This window comes from Macrotis lagotis, chromosome X, assembly GCF_037893015.1.
Source record: "Macrotis lagotis isolate mMagLag1 chromosome X, bilby.v1.9.chrom.fasta, whole genome shotgun sequence".
NCBI lineage: Eukaryota > Metazoa > Chordata > Mammalia > Peramelemorphia > Peramelidae > Macrotis > Macrotis lagotis.
Genome location: NC_133666.1, coordinates 307,422,291 through 307,443,331, shown reverse-complemented (window position 1 = coordinate 307,443,331; position 21,041 = coordinate 307,422,291). Strand labels below are relative to the sequence as shown.

The following is a 21,041-nucleotide window of genomic DNA, read 5'->3' as shown; positions in this document are numbered from 1 at the left end:
CAAGGGAGCTTGGAACACAGTGAGGAATTAATTATCTTGAAAAACTGAGCCTTCTCATCCAAGGGAAAAGAAGGACATTTAATGAAATAGGAGAATTCTAACTTTTCCTGATGAAAAGACCAGAGCTAAATAGAAAATTTGGTCTTCAAACAGGAGAATCAAGAGACACATGTAAAGGTAAAAAAGAGGAAAGAAAAAAAATGCTATCCAATAAGATAAAACTGGCTATATCCCACCTGGGAGAATTATTTTCATAATTCTTGAGACTTAAAACTATTAGCAAGAATATGCTTAGTCAGAAGTAATGGACACTCATGACTTGTCTGTGATTCTGATAGAATGATTTAAAAACAATATCTCGATAAAAAGGGGGGCAGTAAAGAGACAGGAGGATGGAGGAGATTGAATGGGGTAAATTACATTACATGAAGAGGTATCAAGTGCCTATTACAAGAGAGGGGAAGAAGGGAGGAGTTGAAAACCACCTGAATCTTACTTTTATCAGATTAAGCCTGAAGTTAACATGTACACACTCAGCTAAGAAACTAATCTTACCTTTCAAGTATTAAAAGGGGAAAGGGGGAGGAGAAGGAAAAGAGGAACTAACAGATGGAAAAAGGGGCAAAGGGAAAGGGGAAAGAAAGGGAAAGGGTGTTGGCTATAAGGGGGCAAACACACCAAAGGTGGTGGTATTCAGAGACAAAATATTGGTGAATATGGATAAATTTAGAAAAGGGGAAACTAAAAACCAAGGGAAGATATCATAGAAGGCAATAAAGAGTTAGTAACTTTGAATGTGAATGGGATGAACTCTCCCAGAAAACATAAGCGAATAGGAGAGTAGATTAAAAACCAGAATCCTACAATATGTTACTTACAAGAAACTCATTTGAAGCAGAGAGATACATAGAAAGGTAAAAGGTTGGTGCAAAATATATTTGCATCAGCTGAAGTGGAAACAGCAGAGGTAGCAATCCTTACCTCAGGCAAAAAAGCTGCAAAAATAGGTATCATTAAAAGAGATAAGGATGGAAATTGCATCTTCCTCAAAGGTAGCATAGACAATGAATCAATTTAAAAACTCCATATGTATGCACCAATTGGTAAAGCATCCAAATTCTTATAGGAGAAGCTGAATGAGTTAAAGGAAGACATAATCAGCAAAACTCTACTGCTGGGAGACCTCAATCTCCCTTTCTCAGATAAAATAAAGAAGAAGGAAGTTAAGGAGAAAAACAGAACATTAGAAAACCTAGACATGAAAGACCTTTGGAGAAAACTGAATCAAGATAGAAAGGAATATACTTTTTTTTCTGCAGTACGTGGCTCTTACACAAAAACTGACTAGGTCTTATAATCAAATGCAGAAAGGCAGAAATAGTGAATACATCCTCAGATCATAATGCAATAAAAATCACATGTAATAGACCGTGGAGAGAAAGACCTAAATTAACTGCACACTAAATAACTTCATTTTAAAGAATGAGTGGATCACACAACAAATTATAGAGAGAATTAATTATTTCATCCCGAGATAATGACAGTAATGAAACAACCTATCAAAACTGATGGGATACAGTCAAGGCAGTTATTAGGGGATATATTATATATTTAACTGCTTACATGAATAAAATAGAGAAAGAGGAAATCATTGAATTAAGCATGTAATTAAAAAAAATTAGAGAAAGAACAAATCAAAACTCCCCCAATTAAATACCAAATTAGAAAATCTAAAAATTAAAAGAGAAATTAATAAAATTGGAAGCAAGAAAACTATTGAACTGAGAAATAAAACCAAGAGTTGGTTTTATGAAAAAAAACAATAGAATTGATAAACCACTGGTTAATCTGATTCAAAAAGAAAAGGAAGCAGATCATTTCTTTTATTACTGATCCTCTATGAGCTTGGCAATTACACTGATATAGGTCTTCTTGGTCTTTCAAAGGTATTTGTCTTTACAATGTTGTTATTGTACAAGTAATTCTCTTGGTTTTGTTCAATTCATCAGTTCAAACAAGTCTTCCCAGGTTTCTCTAAATCCACCCCTTTTTACACAACAATGTTCTAATAAGTTTACGTACCATAATTTCTTTAGTCAAATCTTCATTTTATGGATATGCCCTCAGTTTGTAGTTCTTTTCTATAATAAAAAGTACTTCTAGAAAAATTTTGAGTCTTTTTCTCCTTTGGAATAGAGGTCAAGTAGAAGGGTTTGCTAAAGTGTATGAATAGTTTAGGGACAATTAGAGTAAAGCTCCAAAATGGTTTCCAGAATGACTGAACCTTACCACAGACTTACGAAGACATTTTTTCTTTTCCCCATAATTCCTACAACAATCATTGTTTTTGTTTTCTGTCATTTTTGCTAAATTGACCTCAAAACTTCATTAGTATGTATTTCTTTTTTTTTCCATCTTTAATTTATTTTTTATTCTCATTTTGCACAAATGTTTTTTTACATTAATAAAGTATTCTTGTTTACAAGTAAACAAAATACCCTTCCTCCCCCATGAATATAGATAGACTTGTTTGGGTGAAAAAAGTAAAGGGGAGAGGAAAAAAATTAAAATAAAAAAATAACAATAGTAATAATTGTAGGTATGGCCAGGTGGCACAATGGATGAAGCAACAGCCCTGGAGCCACGAGCACCCGAGTCCACATCCAGCCTCGTAAACCCAACAATCACCCAGCCATGTGACATGCAAGCCACCCGATCCCCACTGCCCTGCAAAAACCAAAAAAAAAAAAAAAAACCAAAAAAAAACAAAAGAAAGGAAAAAAAGACCCAAAATAAAATAAAATAGTAATAATAGTAGGGGTGGCTGGGTGGCAGACAGAGCATTGGCCCTTGAGCCAGGAGCACCTGGGTCCAAATACGGCCCCAGACACCCAAAGATCACCCCGCTATGTGGCCCCAGGCAGGTCATCCAGCCCTACTTGCCCTGCACTTTCCCCCAAATAATCATAACAAAAAATGTGCTTGAGTCTTTGTTCCAACACCAACAACTCTGTCATGGGTGGATCTCATTCTTTATGATAAGTCCATCACAAAAGTTATTTCCATATTTTTCCACCTTTGCCGTTGCTGATCGCAACTCCCTCCTTTCTTATTTCTCCACTACCATGTACTCTATTTTCTCTCTCCTTTCACTATGACTCTGCTGTAGGGTCGCTAAGCGGCACAGCAGACAGATCCCTGGTCCTGGGGCCAAGAAGCCCTGAGCCCCCATACCACTCCTTAGGCCCAGCCCCTTGCAAGAAGTAAGAAAGAAAATGTGTTATTATCTGGCCACTCTCCTGCCATGGTCCATCCTCTCCTCCTTTATTCACATCCCCACCCCTTCCCCCTGCTCCCCCCCCTCCTTCTTACTGCAGATGTCTATACCCCATTGAGTATATATGCTGTTTCCTCTCCTAGCCATCTCTGATGAGAGCAAAGTTTCCCTCATTCCCCCTTGCCTCCCCCCCTTCCATATCATTGCAATAGCTCATTGTAATAAAAAAAAATCTTATGTGAAATATCTTGGACTATTCCCCCTCTCCTTTTTCTTTCTCCCCTTCCATTGCCCTTTTTTCGATTGACTCCATTTTTACAACATATTTTATCTTCAAATTCAGCTTTTTCCTGTGCTTCAACTATAAAAGCTCTCTTTACCTGCTCTATTAACTGAGAAGGTTCATATGAGTATTATCAGTGTCATTTTTCTATGCAGGAATACATGCAGTTCATCCTCATTATGTTCCTTATATTCCCCCCTCTTCTCCAATCTCCATGCTTCACCTGAGTCCTATATCTGAAGATCAAACCTTCTGTTCAGCTCTGGCCATTGCAAAAGGAACCTTTGAAATTCCCCTGGTTCATTGAAAGTCCATCTTTTTCCCTGGAAGAGGACATTCAGCCTTTCTGGGTAGTTCATTCTTGGCTGCATTCTAAGCTCTCTTGCCTTCCGGTATATTGTATTCCAAGCCCTACGAGCTTCCAATGTAGTTGCTGCTAAATCCTGTGTGATCCTGAATGCAGCTCCACGATATTTGAACTGTGTCCTTCTGGCTGCTTGTAATGTTTTCTCTTTGACTTGGGAGTTCTGGAACTTGGCTATAATATTCCTAGGGGTTGGTTTTTTGGGATCTCTTTCTCTGGGGGATCGGTGGATTCTCTCCATTTCTATTTTGCCCTCTGCTTGTAGAATATCAGGGCAATTTTCCTGTAGTAATTCTTTGAAAATGATGTCAAGGCTCTTTTCCTGATCATGACTTTCAGGTATTCCAATAATTTTTAAATTATCTTTCCTAAGTCTGTTTTCCGTATCAGTTGTTTTTTCAATGAGATTTCACATTTTCTTCTAATTTTTCATTTTTTTGGTTTTGAAGTATTGATTCCTGGTTTCTGTTAAATTCATCAATCTCCCTGAATTCTATTCTTTGTCTGAAGGATTTATTCTCCTCAGAGAGTTTTCTTATCTCTTTTTCCATCTGGCCAATTTTGCTTTTTAAAGCATTCTTTGCCTCAATAACTTTTTGAACTGTTCTATCCATTTGACCTAAGCTGGTTTTTAGCATGCTATTTTCTTTAGCATTTTTTTTTTTTGGATTTCCTTGACTAAGCTGCTGACTTCATTTTCATGTTTTTCCTGCATCTCTCTCCTTTCTTTTCCCAGTTTTTCTTCCAACTCCCTCATTTGATTTTCAAAGTCTTTTTTGAGCTCTATCATAGCCTGAGCCCAATTTCTGTTTTTCTTGGAGTCTTTAGATGCAGGAGCTTGTGCTTCCTCATCTTCAGACTGAGTATTTTGGTCCTTCTTGGGCTCATTTGCAAAATATTTCTCAATAGTCTTCTTTTTGTTTCTCTGCTTGCTCATTTTCCCAGCCTGGGCCTGGTTTGGGGTGTTTCTTGAGCTTTTGGGACACTCCCACAAGGGTCTCAGTGTGTGCGGCTCTGTCCTCCCTCCTGGTCTGTGAATGATCATAAGCGCCCCTCTCTGCCAAGGGGCTGATGTGTGGGGGGGGCTGCTGTTTTATGGGGGGGCCTAGACTGTGGTCAGGATATGAATGTGGTCAAAGCCCCAGGGTCCTGTTTCAGGGGCAGAGGACAGAGCTAGGCAGTCTCTCTTCACTCCCCTCCCTCAGCTCCATGGGCTCATGCCCTGGGGGCTCCTGCTTACTGGCTCCACCTGCTTCTGTTTCCTGGATCAGGACTGGGGAAAGAGGATGCTGCTTGCTGTGTGCCCTGAGGGCTGGGCTCCAGGTGCTTGCTCTGGCAGAGGTCCCCCAGCTGTTCCCCCACTTTGTTCCCGGTGCTCCTCGGGGTGCAGCTCAGGAGACTCCCCCGCTGCTGTGAGCTGAGATCCCCAGTGGCCTGGGGCTGCCTCCGGGAGGCTGAGGTTCTTTGGCTCTGGTGGGCCACCCCTCTGGTGGGCCGCCTCTCCAATCCCGGGGAGCAGAGCTTTTCTGCTCTTTTCCAGGTTCCCTTGAGTACGAGAACTGCCTCACTGGGTCCCTTTGTGGGTTCTGTCTCTCGAAAGTTTAGTTAGAGTCCTTAGCTGATGAATTTTATCAGAGAGCTCCTAAGACTCGATCCCTTCTTGTCGCCATCTTGGCTCCGTCCCCCCAGTATGTATTTCTTAATTAAAAATTATTTTTATCATTTCCCTCTAAAGTTGTTAATAGCTGTGAAAATTTATCATTCATATCTTTTAGCCATTTGTCTTTTGGGGAAAGGCTCTTGCTCTTATGTAGTTTGAGGTCTGATTAAAGTATTTTCTTCTTATATTACTTCTCTCTTAAATTCTTGATTTTTTCCTCCTTTAGATGAATATTATTATTATGATTAATATTATTATTGTTATTTTGTACCACTATGAAGCATATAGGTTAAATTCTTGATAGAATAAAAGGAGACCATGAGGATACCAGATCAAAATGCAATTAGGAAGTGTTTAACAAATAAACAGTAATATATTACACAGATGATCATTTGTGGTCTTCTAATGCAATGTATAGAAGGTAGGTATCTAATTCTGTTTGAGTTTGATACCATTACTATAAAATAATCCCTTGGAAGTTGGATTTTTATGGCATTGAATGTGTAAATTAACTCAGGTCCTACTGTCATTTTTATTATAATTTAGTATACAAAATACTGGTATTTAGATCTCCCTTTATTTTTAGATATGAAGATTTTACAATTACACCAATATTTTTCCTGTAAAGGGGAAAGATTCTGAAATATTTTCTATATTTCCAATTATTTTAAAGGAATTTCTCTTTCTACTTCTCAAATAAAAAATTTTAAAAATTAGAAATCCAAATTTTATTGACAATATACAAAATTATTGATTTTTATGAACTTCGTTTATGCACTGCAATTTTGCAATGCAAGTTAGTGTTTACGTTTTAGTCTTCTTAGTAATGTAGTCTAGTATATTTATAAGCTTCTATTGAAGTAACACAATTTTTGTATTCAGATCACTTTCATTTTTCAAAATATTTGTTTCCCCTCACCCTAGAACAGAGAATTAAATATAGAGAGAAAAAAAGAAGAGAAAAAAAAAACTTAAGAAAAACTAACCAATAAATTAATCAATCTCAAAAAATATATGCTCAACTCCATCTCTATCAAAAAGAGGATGCATACATTTATCTCTTATATAGAACCAAGTTTGGGTATTATAACATAATATTTACATGTGAATTGTTTTTAATTCACCTTGATGTGGCCATGTATATATTATTTTTCTAGTTGTGACATTTTTTCTAACATTGAAATGATATTCCATTAAATTCATACAAAGCACTGTTTGTCTAACTATTCCTTAATCAATGGGCATTGATATGCTTGAAATTTTTGCTACTACAAAAAGTGATGGTATACTTTTTGTGGTAGCAAAAAACTGGGAAAAAATGTAGATTTAAATAAATTGGGGCAGCAGAATGGAAGGAAATATTACTATGAATCAAAAAATTATTAAAGTGATGAACATGAAAATACATTAACCAATGCCAAGTGAAGTAAACAGTCAGGAAAACAATATATTCAAATAACTACAATAATACATATGAAAAGAATAACCATCACAAAACAGTTTAAATGCAAAATTATAAAGACAAGCTTGGCACCCAAAGAAGAGATAGTAAAGAGGGAAGAGTTAAGAAGAAGTCCATCAAGGTATTAATAGTGCATATATGGGCGGCTAGGTGGCAAAGTGAGTGGATAGAGCACTGGCCTCGGAGTCAGGAGTACCTAAATTCAAATCGGGCCTCAGACACTTAATAATTACCTAGCTGTGTGGCCTTGGGCAATAACACTTAACCCCATTACCTTGTAAAAACTAAAAAAAAAAAATAGTGCATATAGAATCAGAAGATTTTTTAGATATATTTATTTGCTTTACTTTGAATATGATCTATTGTTCCCTTGAAAAGAAGTCTTTGTTATAAGGAATGGTTCTTTGGGATAGGGAGAAGTGTGATATAAAAGGGGAAATATAAGTGATAAAAAAATAAAATGTCAGTAAATGAAATAAAGAGGAAACAAAAGTTATTTTAAATAAAAAAGTAGTATGACAAGTATTCTGGTGTATATTGAAACTTTTTTACTATCTATGTCCTTGGCACATATGGCTAACAGTCAAAGTAAAAAGACATTTTATTCATTTTTCTTTTTTAGCATAATTTCAAATTTATTTCCAAAATAGCTGGAATATCTCCATACTGGGAGCCAAGTGACGAAGTGGATAGAGCACCAGCCATGGAGTCATGAGTACCTACAGTCAAATCTGGCTTCATACACTTAATAATTACCCAGTTGTGTGATCATGGGCAAGTCACTTAACCCCATATTGTCTTACAAAAAACAAAAAAAACAAATTATTTAAAAATAACTCCAATATTAATATTCTGATTGTGTCATTATTACCAATTTTCTGATACAAAATGATATCTTACAGCAGTATGTTGTTTTTCTTATTACTAATATTTTGGAGCAAATGTTCAGGTGGTAACAATTTTCAATTCTTGTGAGAACTGTTGATTTATATCCATTTATCCATTAGAGAAAGGCACTTGACCATCCACTTATTAATTTTCTATATAATTCTACAAAGATATAGAGTACAAAGAATATTCCTCAATCTGTTGCTTTTTTTCTTATCCTAGTTGTGCTTAATTCATTAACAAAGAAGTTTAAATATTTCAATAAAAACTATTTTATCAATATAAGTCATGGAATTTATTTGATCCCAAGGACAATAAAAGCACCCATATATTTCACTACAAAACATCTTTCTTATATTTAAGCTATATAAATTCAATATTAATACTTCAAAATAATGATAAACCTATTTTGTTGAAAAATAAAATTCAAAACAAATTCAAAAAATACAAGTAAGCAGCATATAGTACAATACTTACAAGATTTTCCATATCTGTACGAGCCAACATATATGTCCTCACATTACTATTTTGATGTAATAACATATATAAAAGAAGAGTTGCTTGATCAGACTTCTGCTGCTCACACAGGGCTGTATATAAACTATTAAAGTTAATCTGGAAAGCATGTGGATTTGAAGAAGGAAAAGCAGTGCTGTCTGAAATATAGAAAACAATACAAAATATATTAAGTAACTATATTAATTTTCTTTGTAATGTTAAAATAATATTTAAGTATATTTTGGTTTTAGGAAAAAATTACTCATATAGGCAAATAGAGACTTTGTTCATTCCACAGATCAACTCAAATGCATATGACATGGATAAAAAAACCTAACATCTTGACAATCTTCTCAGAGAAATCAGGGAAAATTCTGGAGTTGGGATTCAGAAGAGCTAGATGACACCATTTCTGAGATAAGTGACTCTGGGCACATTTCTTGAGTTTACTCTTTCTAACTTTCAGATATTTAGATATTTTTTTTAATATATACAATCTTAGAAAACACTCTTGTACTACCCATCACTAGTAGGCATTTCCTTTTTGTAAAGAAAGTCTTTATAAATGACAAAACTCTTTTTAAATGTGAATTAATTAACCTAACAACTATTAAATTAGATTTCTGAAATTATCCTAAAAAGTCACCATCAGAAACAAACATATAAACAAGAACATAAAGGTTTTCATGTAGGCATTGACTCTGAGAACTAATTTAAAAAGAATTTATTTCTGAAATACAGGATGGAACATTTAAAATTATTTTTCTACTTTTCACTATTCACTTTAAGCCATTTATGAAGATAATGGTTAGAATATTAAACTTTTTGAAGTATAGCTAGCATTAAAAATTAGATTGAAATGGACATGTCTATCATGGGGTTCTTTGACAATAACAATCCATAGTATATCAAGAAGAATCTTAGAAAATTTCTCACTCTTTTGTGAAAGAAAACTTCATTAACCTCAAAGAACTATTCCTCATATTTTCCAAGAAAACTATCTAAGTATTCTATAAAGACATAGATACATATGAAAGTCCATTTGGGATAGTTCCTCTAATTTCAGAAGTGATAATTGCCACACTACTTAATAACTAATTAGCTTATTTTAGAAATCCAAATTGGTTAATTAAGGTGTCAGAGTAGATGACTGGATGTACTTGACTTTCATAAAAAGTCATGATCTTACCTGATTATAACAACTTTACTAGTAGCAAGGAACTTAATATTTTACCATAATTTTTTTTTATTTTTCAAAACATCAAGGGATTTTTAAGCACATAAAGTATGTGATTACTACAAAGAATAGCTTTAACATTTACACCATGTCTTCTGATGTAAAGAGATGTTACCTAAAACAAATTTAATCTTCCAGAGAATAGTCTTATACCTTCCTAGTCTTCCCACAGCATTTTTACCATTTTAATATAATCACTATTTTAAGTGATAAAGATCTTAAACCTTAAGATGTGAAGAAGTAGATGGATTATATTTTGTGAATATTCAAAGGATGCCACTTTAGGATTCCTTAAAAAAATTGTAGGTTGGTGTATACAGGTTCTCATCCAGATAGGTCAATTACCATTCTATCCATTGGCATACCACATTATATTGTGGTAAGCACAGTCACAGGTAATAGAAATGAAAATTTGAACATTGCTTTAATCACCCTGCTGTACTTCCATGACTTCAATTCTTCCATCTGTGTACCTGTTTACAAATGGTAAAGTACTTTATGTCTCTTGTAGCCTCTGGGTCTCAGTTATCTTAAATATTAATTGAGGGAAAGGGAGACCATTGTCTCTAAAGTCCTCACCAGGTTTAGCGTTTTTTTTTTTTTATGAATTAGGATTACTGGTTGATAAATAAATCCAATTTACTTTGATTGAACTAGAAGTTTATAGGGTAAGAAAAATCTTTATCATATTAGGATTGGTTTCTGAGGGCAATACTGTACCTTCAAGGTAGCGTTTTTCTAAAGACCAATATTCTGGTTATGGGACTAGAGAAAAACCATTCTGGTAGAAAGAGAACTTGAAATAATTTTGCCATATATATAATATCAGTTATTTCTTAGATCTTACTTAGACAATATTTTGCAAAGTTTCATGTTGGCTTATAATTGTTTCAATATTAACTGGCATAATAAAAACAAGCTGTCATCAAAAAACATGAAAAACTGAGAAAAGTATTTTAAAAATCTAAACCAAGCAAGAACCAGACCAGAATGTATCTTGGAAGTTTCAATTAATTAGTTGCAAATTTATAAGCCAACTACATAAAAATGAGTCAAAGTGAAAAAATATCTGGTAATGCTATTGAACTTTTGAGAAAGCTAGAAAATGCTAGGTGGTGCAGTGGATACAGCTTCTGTTATTCTAGGAACTTTTAGGCATTTCACCACACAATGAAAAAACCAAATTTTCAAACAAGATAAATACCAAAGCTTAAATCATACAGTCTGTATTAGAACTGTAATAGAATTAGAAGAGAAGAACCGCAGTTCATGTGTTTGAAATGATTTTATGAACAAGGAAAACATTAGGCTGTAAGAAAGGAATTGACTTGTGAAAGATCACACAACTAGTTTGTAGAAAGCTAGAATCAGAACCTCAATATATTGATAGTTCATCTGATGAGCTCTCCACTAAACCACGATGTTATTTGGCTGCCCTTTGAAGAAGAAAAATAGAGAGGTGAGAAACCACACAGCAAAAACTAAGCAGAAAACACAGGGCAATCATATATTAGAAATTCTTTTGAAAACATCATGTCAATAAAGATTTCCTGAAGGTTTCAGTATTTATATTTTTAATGCAGTGTAATAATAATAATAGCAAATTAAGCTAGTCGTTCTTATAACAATGATATTTTTAAAGGGTTCATCATAACAAACCAGAAGTTATTACTAAAGGGGGAATCAGTTTGCTTAGGTTCTCAAAAACATTCTTAGGAATACATGAAATGAAGTCAATATCATAATATGTGCTTTTCTGACAAGACAGAAAAACAATATGGGATAAAACAGTTTAGCAAGAAAATTCTAATACATTTGAAGTGCTACCGATTGTTCTATGTTGGGAAGGAGAATTGTTAAGATTCTCAATTTCATACTGAATGAGACTTAAGATTCCAGGTCAAATACAAAGCAAATATTAAATAATAAAAATAAAATAACATAACCTAAAGCATGAATTTTAGATCATCTGCTATTTTGTATTATCCACATGATTATTTAAATTTATTAGTGGAAATATTCAATGTTGACTTAATGGTACTATTTTTTGAAATTTTCTTTAATTTATTTATAATTACTAAAATGTTCCTGTTTAAGAGTAAACATAAGACCCCTCCCCACAAAAATATAAAACCTCATGAGAAATGAAGTTAAATAAAGAGAAAAAATGCATTTCAGTCTGTGTTCTGATACCATCAGCTTTGACTCAGATTGATCAGATTCTTTATCATAAATCCATCCTAGAAGGTACTTGTATATTTTTCCACAGTTGTTGCTGCTAATTTCCACCCATTCCTTCCCACTATCATCTATTATATTTTATCTCTCCTTTCACCCAGTCCTTCTTCTAAAATGTGCTGTGGGGCAGCCAAGGGGGGCAGAAGACAGAGCACCAGCCCTGGGACTAAGAGGACCCAAACTTACATCCCAGCCCAGGGAACCAGGACCCATCCAGGCTGTGGTCCTGGACAGGACAGCCAATCTTACCACCTTGATAAAAGTAAAAAAGAAAATGTGCTATATCTGACTATCTTCTTCTATGATCTGCCCCTCTCCTCAATCACCCACCTCCCCCTTCCCTTTCCCCTGTTCCCCTTCTCAACGTTTTCTTCTAGATGTCTATATCCTATTGAATGTGTATGCTGTTTCCTCTCTGAGCCATGTCTGATGGGAATGAAGGCTCCCTCATTTCCCCTTTGCCTTCCCCCCCACCTTCCATACCATTGCAAAAGCTACATGAAATATCTTTTACAGGAGATATCTTAGCCTTTGCTACCATTACTTTGTCTTACTCCCAGTACATTTCCCTTTCACCCATTGACTCTATTTTTATAATATATCTTCAAATTCAGCTCTCTCCTGTGCCTCATCTATAAAAGTTCCTTCTACCTACTCTATTACTTTCTATGCAGGAATACATGCAGTTCATCCTCATTAAGTCCCTCATACTTTATGTTTCTCATCCACTCTTTCTATGCTTCACATGTGTCCTGTACTTGAAGATCCAACTTTCTTTTCAGTTCTGGTCATTTCAACAGTAACATTTGGAATTCCCCCTCTCAAAAATTTAGGCAGTCATGATTTTAAGATTTTTGAAATATTCTGGAGAGAGCACCTAAGAGAGGCTGATCCCCTGCTGCTATCTTGGCTCTGCCCCGTGACTTAAAGGTACTATTACACAGAATGCTGTTTTCAGTTTCACTATTACTCAACGGGGTATAAGAATAAATCAAAATATTTAGAATGAATTTAAATAACTAGCAAGTAAAAGAGGTCTATAGTACTACTTCAATAAAGGAGATAAAGTTTAGTAAGTTTTTAATTCTTCTCATTATTATAATGGAATTGCAGAGATAAATCTCCAGTATCAGAAATAAAGATGATGGAGAACAAAGAAAACCAGATAGAGGTCGAAAAGCTTGACAAACCTTGTGTGTTCTTAAAGGACATAATGGCTTGTCTGTAGGGGTTTGGTGTATCAGGAGCATCAGTGAGATTGGCCAGCACAAGCAGTAGCAGAAGGCTCTGACTGGCAAGAGGTGAAGACTGTTCCTGATGAGGTGCTGGTTTACTTCCTACTCCACCCAGGGTGAAGACTGTCCAAAGCCCAGCTAAAAAAGTAAAAGATGGTGTTTTAAGTCAGAACTTACTGAAGAATACAAACATTATACCATTATACCATTCAACAATTTATGTAGAAATATTTATTAAAATTTTATGAACTTCTGGCCCAGATGACAGAGAGAACCCAGATCCTGATCAGTTTCCTGATCTTCCCTCATATATAATATGAAACAAACCTCTTAATAGAAATCTGATAGACAAAAGCCAGAAAGAGAAGCTAGGAAAACAACTTCTACCTCAAGGTCTGTCTTCAGGAACTGGGGGTGAGCTGGGACAGTTAGTGGGGATGTGGGAGGGTGAGAGCTAGACTAACCTAACATCAGCCCCAGAAGCTTTTCCTGTGGGAACTACTCCAAGAAACAACTAGAGAGTGGAGGTTTGGCAGTGGAACTGCCATGTCTGGGGTTTACTGGAAGGGGTGAAGGGCGAATTCCAAACTCTAGCGCCCCCTCCTGGCTGGGTGGAGATATTACACTAAGTAAGCGAACCCGCCACCACCCCCTACTGGCCAGCCCACGTGGAGCTACTAAAGCCAGGGAACAAAGCCTCTAGGGATCCCAACACGAAACCTCTCTGAACCAGCCCCTCCCCAACACAAGGTCTTACAAAAATGAAGAAAGAGAAGTGGAAAGGGGGGTGCATAGAAAAATTCCTAAAAGGAAAAGACCCTAACTCAGAGAGACGTAGAACCTTTGAGGAGATTATGATTTGATCTCCAGCACAGAGAGATTTCCTTGAAGAAATAAGGAGTTTAAAAATCAATATGAACATATGGGAAACAACAAAAAAAAATCATTGGGAAAAAATGGGGAGAGGCAAAGCCAAAATGGCAACAGGAGAGGATAGTCTCTTAGGTGCTCTCTCTCTGATATTTCCAAACTTATAAAATAAGGATTCTAATTAAATTTTCTAGAGAAGGAACCCGCAGAGGAATCCAGCAATTCTCCAGCCCAAGGTAACCTGGAAAATAGCAGACAGGCTCCACTCCACAGGATTAGAGGGGTAGCCCCCAGAGTGAAGGAACTTCAGGCTCCCAGTGGCAGCAGGGGCAGTTTCCTGACCTATACCCCGGAGCACTGGGCTAGAGTCAGAAGGGAAAACCAGCCCTCAGGGCACCCAGTGAGCAGTGGGGCTGGCAGTCAAGGAACTAGAAGCAGGCAGAGCAGGTAAGCAGGAGCCCCCAGGGCATGAGCCCATTAAACCAAGGGAGGGGAGTGAAGAGAGAGAATGCAGAGCCCCATCTCTGGAACATCACTCTGGGGCTCTGAACACATTCAGATCCTGATCTCAGTCTAGGTTCTCCCACAGAAGAGCAGCCACCGCCCCAACTCAGGCCCGTGGCGGGGGGGGGGGGGGGGTGGCGTGGGGTGCATATGTTCATTCACAGACCAGGAGGGAGGACAGAGCCTCACATACTGAGACCCTTGTGGGAGTGTCCCAAAAGTTCAGGAAGCACCCCCAAAACAGGCTCAGGCTGGGAAAATGAGCAAGCAGAGAAACAAGAGGAAGACCATTGAGAAATATTTTGCATATGAGCCCAAGAAGGATCAAAATACTCAGTCTGAAGATGAGGAAGCACAAACTCCTGTATCTAAAGACTCCAAGAAAAAAAGAAATTGGGCTCAGGCCACACAGAGCTCAAAAAAGACTTTCAAAATCAAATGAGGGAGTTAGAAGAAAAACTGGGAAAAGAAAGGAAAGAAATGCAGGAAAAACATGAAAATGAAGTCAGCAGCTTAGTCAAGGAAATCCAAAAAAATGCTGAAGAAAATAGCATGCTAAAAACCAGCTTAGGTCAAATGGATAAAACAGTTCAAAAAGTTATGGAGGAGAAGAATGCTTTAAAAAGCAAAATTGGCCAGATGGAAAAAGAGATAAGAAAACTCTCTGAGGAGAACAAATCCTTCAGACAAAGAATAGAACTCTGGGAGACTGATGAATTTATGAGAAACCAGCAATCAATACTTCAAAACCAAAAGAATGAAAAATTAGAAGAAAATGTGAAACATCTCATTAAAAAAAATCTGACATGGATAACAGACTTAGGAAAGATAATTTAAAAATTATTGGAATACCTGAAAGTCATGATCAGGAAAAGAGCCTTGACATCATCTTCAAAGAATTACTACAGGAAAACTGCCCTGATATTCTAGAAGCAGAGGGCAAAATAGAAATGGAGAGAATCCACCAATCCCCCCATGAAAAGAGATCCCAAAAAACCAACCCCTAGAAATATTATAGTCAAATTCCAGAACTCTCAAGTCAAAGAGAAAATATTACAAGCAGCCAGAGGGACACAGTTCAAATATCATGGAGGTGCAGCCAGGATCACAAAGGACTTAGTAGAAACTACATTGGAAGCTCATAGGGCTTGGAATAGAATATACCGGAAGGCAAATGAGCTTGGAATGCAACTGAGAATCAACTACCCAGCAAGGCTGAATGTCCTCTTCCAGGGAAAAAGATGGATTTTCAATGAACCAGGGGAATTTCAAATGTTCCTGTTGGAATGGCCAGAGCTGAACAGAAGGTTTGATCTTCAGATGCAGGAATCAGGTGAAGCATGGAGATTGGAAGAGAGGGGGAAAATATGAGGGACTTAATGATGATGAACTGCATGTATTCCTGCATAGAAAAATGACACTGATAATACTCATATGAACCTTCTCAGTTAATAGAGCAGGTAGAGGGAGCTTTTATAGTTAAAGCACAGGAGAAAGCTGAATTTGAAGATAAAATATGGTGTAAAAATGGAGTCAAAAGAAAAAAGGGAAATGTAATGGGAGAATGAAAAAGGAGAGGGGGAATAGGGCAAGATATTTCATATAATAAGGTTTTTCTTTACTACAATGAGCTATTGCAATAATATGGAAGGGGGGAAGGCAAGGGGGAATGAGGGACTCTGTTCTCATCAGAGGTGGCTAGGAGAGGAAACAGCATATATACTCAATGGGGTATAGGCATCTGGAGTAAGAAGGAGAGAAGGGGGATGGGGGAAGGGGGGGATGTGAGTGCATGTGGGGAGAGTGGTCAGATATAACATTTTCTTTTTTTACTTCTTGCAAGGGGCTGGGATTGGAAGGCCTGTCCAGGACCATAGGGCCAGGTGGATGCTGCGCCTAAGGGGGTAGTATGGGGGCTCAGGGCCTCTTGGCCCCAGGACCAGGGATCTGTCTGCTGCGCCACTCAGCTACCCTACAGCAGAGTCAGAGTGAAAGGAGAGAGAGAACATATAGCACATGGTAGTGGAGAAGTACGAATGGAGGGAGTTGTGATCAGCAATGGCAATGGTGGAAAAATAAGGAAGTAACTTTTGCAATGGATTTACCATAAAGAATGTGATCCACCTGTGACTGAGTTGTTGGAGTTGGAACAAAGATTGAAGCACATTTTTTACTTTTATTATTTTTTTGGAGGGGTGCAGGGCAAAGGGGGCTGGGTGGCTTGAATGGGGCCTCATAGCAGGATGATCATTGGGTGTCTGAGGCCGGATTGGGACCCAGGTGCTCCTGGCTCAAGGGCCAATGCTCTGTCCACCACCCAGCCACACCTACTATTATTACTATTTTATTTTATTTTGGGTTTTTTTTTTCTTTTTTTGGTTTTTACAGGGCAGTGGGGTTTGGGTGGCTTGCATGTCACATGGCTGGGTGATTGTTGGGTGTACAGGGCTGGATGTGGGCTTGGGTGCTCATGGCTCCAGGGCTGGTGCTCCATCCACTGGGCCACCTGGCCATACCTACAATTATTACTATTATTTTTTTAATCTTAATTTTTTCTCTCGCCTTTGCTTTACTGCTCAAGCAAGTCTATATTTATGGGGGGAGGGGGGTATTTCATTTACTCTTAAACAAGAACATTTTATTAATGTATAAAAACATTATTTATACAAAATGAAAATAAACATTGAAGACTCCAAGAAAAACAGAAATTGAGCTCAGCAAAGATTTTGACAATGAAGTAAAGGAGACAGAAGAAAAATTGGGAAAAGAAATGAGAGAGATGCAGGAAAAACATGAAAAAGAAGTCAGCAGCTTAGTCAAGGAGATCCAAAAAAATGCTAAAGAATATAGCATGTTAAAAACCAGCTTAGGCCAAATACATAAAACAGTTCAAAAACCTATTGAGGAGAAGATGCTTTAAAAAGCAGAATTGGCCAGATGGAAAAAGAGATAAGAAAGCTCTATGAGGAAAACAAATCCTTCAGATCTAGAATAGAATTGAGGGAAGGTGCTGATTTATGAGAAATGAAGGCACAATACTTCAAAACCAAAAGAATGAAAAATTAGAAGAAGATGTGAAACATGTCATGGATAAAAACAACTGATCTAGAAAACAGATTCAGGAAAAATAATTTAAAAATTATTGGGATACCTGAAAGTCATGATCAGGAAAAGAGCCTTGTCATCATTTTCAAAGAATTACTACAGGAAAATTGCCCTGATATCCTAGAATCAGAGGGCAAAATTGAAATTGAGAGAATCCACCAATCTCCCTGAGAAAGAGATCCACAAAAAAAAAAAAAAGCAACCCCCAGGAATATTATAGCCAAGTTCCAGAACTCCCAAGTCCAAGAGAAAATATTACAAGCAGCCAGAAGAACACAACTCAAATATTGTGGAGCTGCAGTCAGGATCACACAGGACTTAGTAGCAACTACATTAAGGGCCTACAGGACTTGGAATATAACATTCCTGAAGGCAAAAGAGCTCAGAATGCAACCAAAAATCAACTATCCAGCAAAACTGAATGTCCTTTTTCAGGGAAAAAGATGGACTTTCAATGAACCAGGGGAATTTCAAATATTCCTGTTGGAATGGCCAGAGCTGAACAGAAGGTTTGATCTTGAAATACAGAATTCAGGTGAAGCATACAGAGTGGAGAACGGTAAAATATGAGGGACTTAATGATGATGAACTGCATGTATTCCTGCATAGAAAAAGGATACTGATAATATTCATTGGAAACTGTTCATTTAATAGAGCAGGTAGAAGGAGTTTTTATAGATGAAGCACAGGAGAGAGATGAATTTGAAGATATATTGTGGTATAAAAATACAGTCAATGGATAAAAGGAAAATGTAATAGGAGTAAGAGAAAGGAGAGGTGGAATAGGCTAAGATATTTCATATACTAAGATTTTTTTTATTACAATGAGCTATTGCAATGATATGAAAGGGGGGAAAATGAGGGGGAATGAGGGAAACTTTGCTCTCATCAGAGGTGGCTAGGAGAGGAAACAGCATATATACTCAATGGGGTAAAGACATCTACAGTAAGAAGGAGAGAAGGGGGACAGGGGGAAGGGTGGGGATGTGAGTGATGGAAGAGAGGGTGGATCGTGGGGGAAGAGTGGTCAGATATAACACATTTACTTTTTTACTTCTTTCAAGGGGCTGAGAATGGATGGCCTGTCTGGGGCCATAGGGCCGGGTGGATGCTGGGACTAAGGGGTGGTATGTGGTCTTGGGGCCTCTTGGCCCCAGGGCCAGGGATCTGTCTGCTGCACCATTCAGCTACCCTACAGTAAATTTATTTAAGAAGAGGGAAAGAGTGTAAGGAGAGAGAAAATATAGTATATGGTAGTGGGGGAGTACAGATGGAGGGAGTTGTGACCAGCAATGGCAACAGTGGAAAAATATGGAAGTAGCTCTTGTGATAGACTTATCATAAAGAATGTAATCCACCCGTGACAAAGCTGGCAGTGTTAGAACACAGACTGAAACACATTTATAATTATTATTGTTATTTTCTTGGAGGGGGTTTCAGGGCAAATGGGGCTGAGTAGCTTACCTTGGGCTGTACAGCTGCGTGACTGTTGGGTGTCTGGGGCTGGATTGGACCCAGGGGCTACTGGCTCAAGGGCTGGTGCTCTATCCACTGCACCACCTGGCCGCCATTATTATTATTTTTTTTATTATCATCATTATTATTATTGTTGTTGTTGTTGTTATTGTTGTTATCACTATTATTATATTTTATTTTGGGTTTTTATTTTGTTTTTTACAGGGCAGTGGAGTTGGGGTGGCTTGGCCAGGGTCATACAGCTGCGTGATTGTTGGGTATCTGGGGCCAGATTTGGGCTTGGGTGCTCCTGGCTCCAGGGCCAGTGCTCTTTCCACTGCACCACCTGGCTGCACCTATTTATTATTACTATTATTATTATTATTAATTTTAATTTTTCTCTTTCCTTTATTGCTCATGTGGGTCTATTTTTTTTTTTTGGAGGAGGGGGTATCTTGTTTACTTTTATTTTTTAAATTGTTTTTTAGGTTTTTTTTTTTTTTGCAAGGCAAACGGGGTTAAATGGCTTGCCCGAGGCCACACAGCTAGGTAATTATTAAGTGTCTGAGACCAGATTTGAACCCTGGTACTCCTGACTCCAGGGCCGGTGCTTTATCCACTATGCCACCTAGCTGCGCCCTCTTGTTTACTTTTAAACAAGAATATTTTAATAACGTATAAAAAATCATTTGTACAAAAATAAGAATAAATAAAAAAATTAAAAAAAAAGAATTACATGAACTAATGCTGAGTGAAGGGAGCAGAACCAAGAGAACATTGTACACTTTAATAACTACATTACAAGTTGATCAACTGTGATGGCTGCAGCTCCTCCCAGCAGTTCAGAGATCTAGGAAAACCCGAAGAGATCTATAACGGACAATACTATCTATATCTAGTAGAAAAAAACCCCAAAACACCACAGAATTTGAATGGATACTATGTTAACTTTTTAAAAACTTCTCTTATGTTTTCCTGCCTCTTCCATTGTTTTCTTTATTTTCCCTTAGCCCTAATTCTTCATATACAAAATGGCTAATAAGTAAATATGTAAAACACAGTACATGTACAACTTTTACCAGACTGTTCACCACACAGAGGAGAGGGGTAGAAAGGGAGGGTGGCAGAAAAATGTGTAAATTATAAATATGCAAGTGGATGAATGTCAGAAGAAAAATGTAACTGGAAAAATAAAATAAAATATTAATTAAAAAATACAATTGGACAAATGCAAAAAAAGAAAATAATCCTCTCCAAACTTCAATTGGTTAAATGGAAAACTCTTTAAAAAAATAGAATTGACCAAATGGAAAAGGAGTTAGAAAAGGTAAATGAAAAAAATTCTTCTCTAAAAAAATGGAGTCTGTGGAAACTAATGACTTTATGAGACAACAAGAATCTGTTAAAATCAAAAAACTGAAAAAATAGAATAAAATGTAAAATACCTCATCAACAAAGCCGCTGACCTCAAGAATATATCAAGGAGAAATAAACAAAGAATTACTGGTCTTCCTGAAAACAATGAAGAGAAAAAAAAAGCCTGGATTCAATATTACAGGACTTAGTAATGGAAAACTGTCCTGATATCATGGAACAAGAGGGCAAAATAGTTACTGAAAGAATACACTGATCCCCTCCGGAAAGGAGATCCCAAAAGGAAAATGCCAAGGAATATTGAGGCAAGTACCAGAACTATCAGATAAAAGATAAAATATTGCAAGTAGCCAGAAAGAAACAATTTAGATACCAAGGAGCCACAGTAAGGATTACACACAGGACCTGGTTGCATCAGCATTAAGGGATATAAGAGCCTGGAATGCAATATTCCAAAAAAGCAAGAGAGCTTGGAATGCAGCCAATAATTCATTATCTGGCAAAACTGAGCCTGCTCTTCTAGGGGCAAAAGATGTACATTTAATGAAAATGGAGATTTCCAATTTTTCCTGATGAAAAGACCAAAGTTTA

At 37.0% G+C, this 21,041-nt stretch overlaps 1 protein-coding gene across 3 annotated transcripts in view; it reads right to left on the bottom strand.

The window, feature by feature from the left end:
• DYM (dymeclin) overlaps positions 1 to 21,041 on the bottom strand; it is a 619,494-nt gene that overhangs the window by 329,523 nt on the left and 268,930 nt on the right. For all 3 annotated transcript variants that reach the window (XM_074206163.1, XM_074206161.1, XM_074206162.1), the window contains 2 exons: positions 13,098 to 13,280; positions 8,412 to 8,590 (listed from right to left, as the gene is read on the bottom strand). In XM_074206163.1, coding sequence (XP_074062264.1) covers positions 8,412 to 8,590; positions 13,098 to 13,280 — 362 coding nt within the window. The remainder of the gene's footprint in view (positions 1 to 8,411; positions 8,591 to 13,097; positions 13,281 to 21,041) is intronic.